This window comes from Poecilia latipinna, unplaced genomic scaffold (genome assembly GCF_001443285.1).
Source record: "Poecilia latipinna isolate Pla-1442-1.1 unplaced genomic scaffold, P_latipinna-1.0 Scaffold7158, whole genome shotgun sequence".
Taxonomy (NCBI): Eukaryota; Metazoa; Chordata; class Actinopteri; order Cyprinodontiformes; family Poeciliidae; genus Poecilia; species Poecilia latipinna.
Window position 1 is genome coordinate 1 of NW_015119774.1, and position 2,249 is coordinate 2,249.

General features: G+C 46.0%; 1 protein-coding gene across 1 annotated transcript; it reads right to left on the minus strand.

The window, feature by feature from the left end:
* Positions 1-18: 18 nt before the first annotated feature.
* LOC106944163 (CLIP-associating protein 1-A-like) lies at positions 19-1,050 on the minus strand. The gene is made up of 3 exons (XM_015027393.1): positions 996-1,050; positions 618-796; positions 19-549 (listed from the first exon to the last, which is right to left on the minus strand). The coding sequence occupies exons 1-3, from the start codon at positions 1,048-1,050 to the stop codon at positions 358-360; spliced, it is 426 nt and encodes a 141-aa protein (XP_014882879.1). The 3' UTR covers positions 19-357.
* Positions 1,051-2,249: the final 1,199 nt, after the last annotated feature.

Here is a 2,249-nt window from a genome sequence, read left to right on the forward strand (position 1 = left end):
CCGTCCCTCAGGCCGTCCCTCAAGCGTCCCTCAGTCATCGCCATGACGACCGTGATCCAGGACCCGGACCAAAGTGGGACTCGTCTCTCCAGAAGCTCCTCGCTCGCCCAGCTGTGGATGCCCCGTCTCTCTAATGGGGGGCGTCCAGGTGATGGACCAGAACCAGAACTCAGTCGCTACTGGGTCAACTAGGGATTCTGATAAAAGGCTTTCATAGTTTCAGATCCAGTTAATTTCAGGGTTTGAAATTCATTAAATCACATCTTAATCAGCAAAACTTTAAATTCAAAACCTTTTTACTGCTAATTTATTGAATAAACAGATAAATGAGCTAAAAACAAAACATAGTTTTAATCTTCAGGTGGAAAACCTTTGCTCTCGTATCTCGGATGAAATGCCTCTCACCTTCCTGACGTCAGAGCTTTTCGGTTCGGTGGTCCAGGTAATGATGCGGGACACCGCCAGCCGCGTCTCGCTGGAGTTCACAAAGTCGGTCGGGTCCATCTGGCGACCCAGAGACTCAATGTACTTCAGGATGGCGACCTTGACCTGCAGACGACGGGACATTTAATCCCAGTCCGACGGAGACGCAGCGGCGGGAGACGACTGTGGCTCACCTTGAGGTTGGGGGTCTGGGTCTGGTCCACGATGAAACGCATCAGGATGTTGAACTGCTGGTCGAAGGGGAACGACTCCCTGAAACGCAGCAGACAGAAGCTGAGTTCAGCATTCAGGCAGATGACCTCTGACCCAGAAGGAGCTGACAGGGTCAGAGCGAAGGAAACCCTGAAACCAGCTGGACGGGTCAACGCTGGACATCATCTACAACCATCAGAGCTCGTTTCCTAGGAAACTTGGATGATTTCTCTGCTTTCACTGATCAGAAATGATGTTTGAAGAGAAAATATTCAGAGCAGAATAATTCACACCAGGTAACTGGCAACAGAATCAGATCCAGATCCTGATCCAGGTCCAGGACAAACTCACTCAGTCACCTGGTTTGTAATTGGTGAACCTCAGGGCTGACGACTTGGGCTCCTTCTGGTCCATTTTATCTAGAATTTATCTCGAGTTTCTCCACCGGGGAAAAATAAAGGTTATTTTAAGTCTATTCTGGAACCAGAGAAAACTACACTAACATAAATATGCAGATGATGCTCTGCTTGTTAGAGAGAAAATGATATTTTCAAGCTGTTTGGCACAGGGTCAGGTCACTCAGACCAGCCAGAGCCAGAAAGTCAGAAGGATTTTCTGTTTGGACAGACGAGGAACAACAACTTGACAAATCTGTTATTTGGCCTCTGAGATGGAGCAGATTTTAATTTCCAGGAAGTCCAAAACCGATTCCTGGAAGGCCTAAAACACATGAAGTACAAACAGAGCTAGAATAACAATCCCATTGGTCCAAACTTTCAAACACACAGTGTTGTAGTATTCGAGACCGGTCTTGGCCTTGAGACCACTTTTTGATGGTCTTGGTCTCATCTTGGTCTCGGGTGTTGAGGACTCGGGATTTTATTTCAAGACCAGTCAAAACCACAACTGTGGAAATGTCACTGAACTTGCACCATATTGTCCAGTTTATTTGTTAACATCTTTGTTTTCAGTAGATGGAAAAACTTACCGATTAAAATCCAAGCAATAACGTGACTTACTAATTACGTGTTTCTGTTGTCAAACGCCGCCTCCCCCTTTCACGCGGTGCTCAGATATGCGCAGTGGTTTCCTCTGAGCAGCAGATCTAATTGTCAGTAACAGAACCCCGCTACACAAATCACCAGATATGGCGATATGAAAATTCAGCAGCGCTTCGCTTTCACAAACGGTGCAGCTACGTCTAACTTTTAGCGTCACTTAGAAAATAAGCTCAAAGAAAGGTAAGCTCTGTGAGGCGATGCTAGCAAAGCTAGCTGTACAGGGACAAACTGCATTCAATATGAAAAACGCAGTCAGTCGCTGCACTGCATTATTGTGTGGACGTGTTGACTGACGTGTTGCATATATGGGACAACGCTGTGACCAAAGTCTGCTATACAGCGATATGATGTTCAGGAACAATCCGATTCTTCTGATCGGCTCTTTACTATGAACGACAGACCTGGAGCCTCACTGAGAGCCAATCATTGTTCTTGTAATGCTCTGCAGTAGCTATTATTATTATTTAATTATATAGATTATCGGCCGATAGTTGGATGGAACTGAACCCTTTGAGGGATCCTTCTGGATCAGGATTGTGCGCCCTTCAGTTA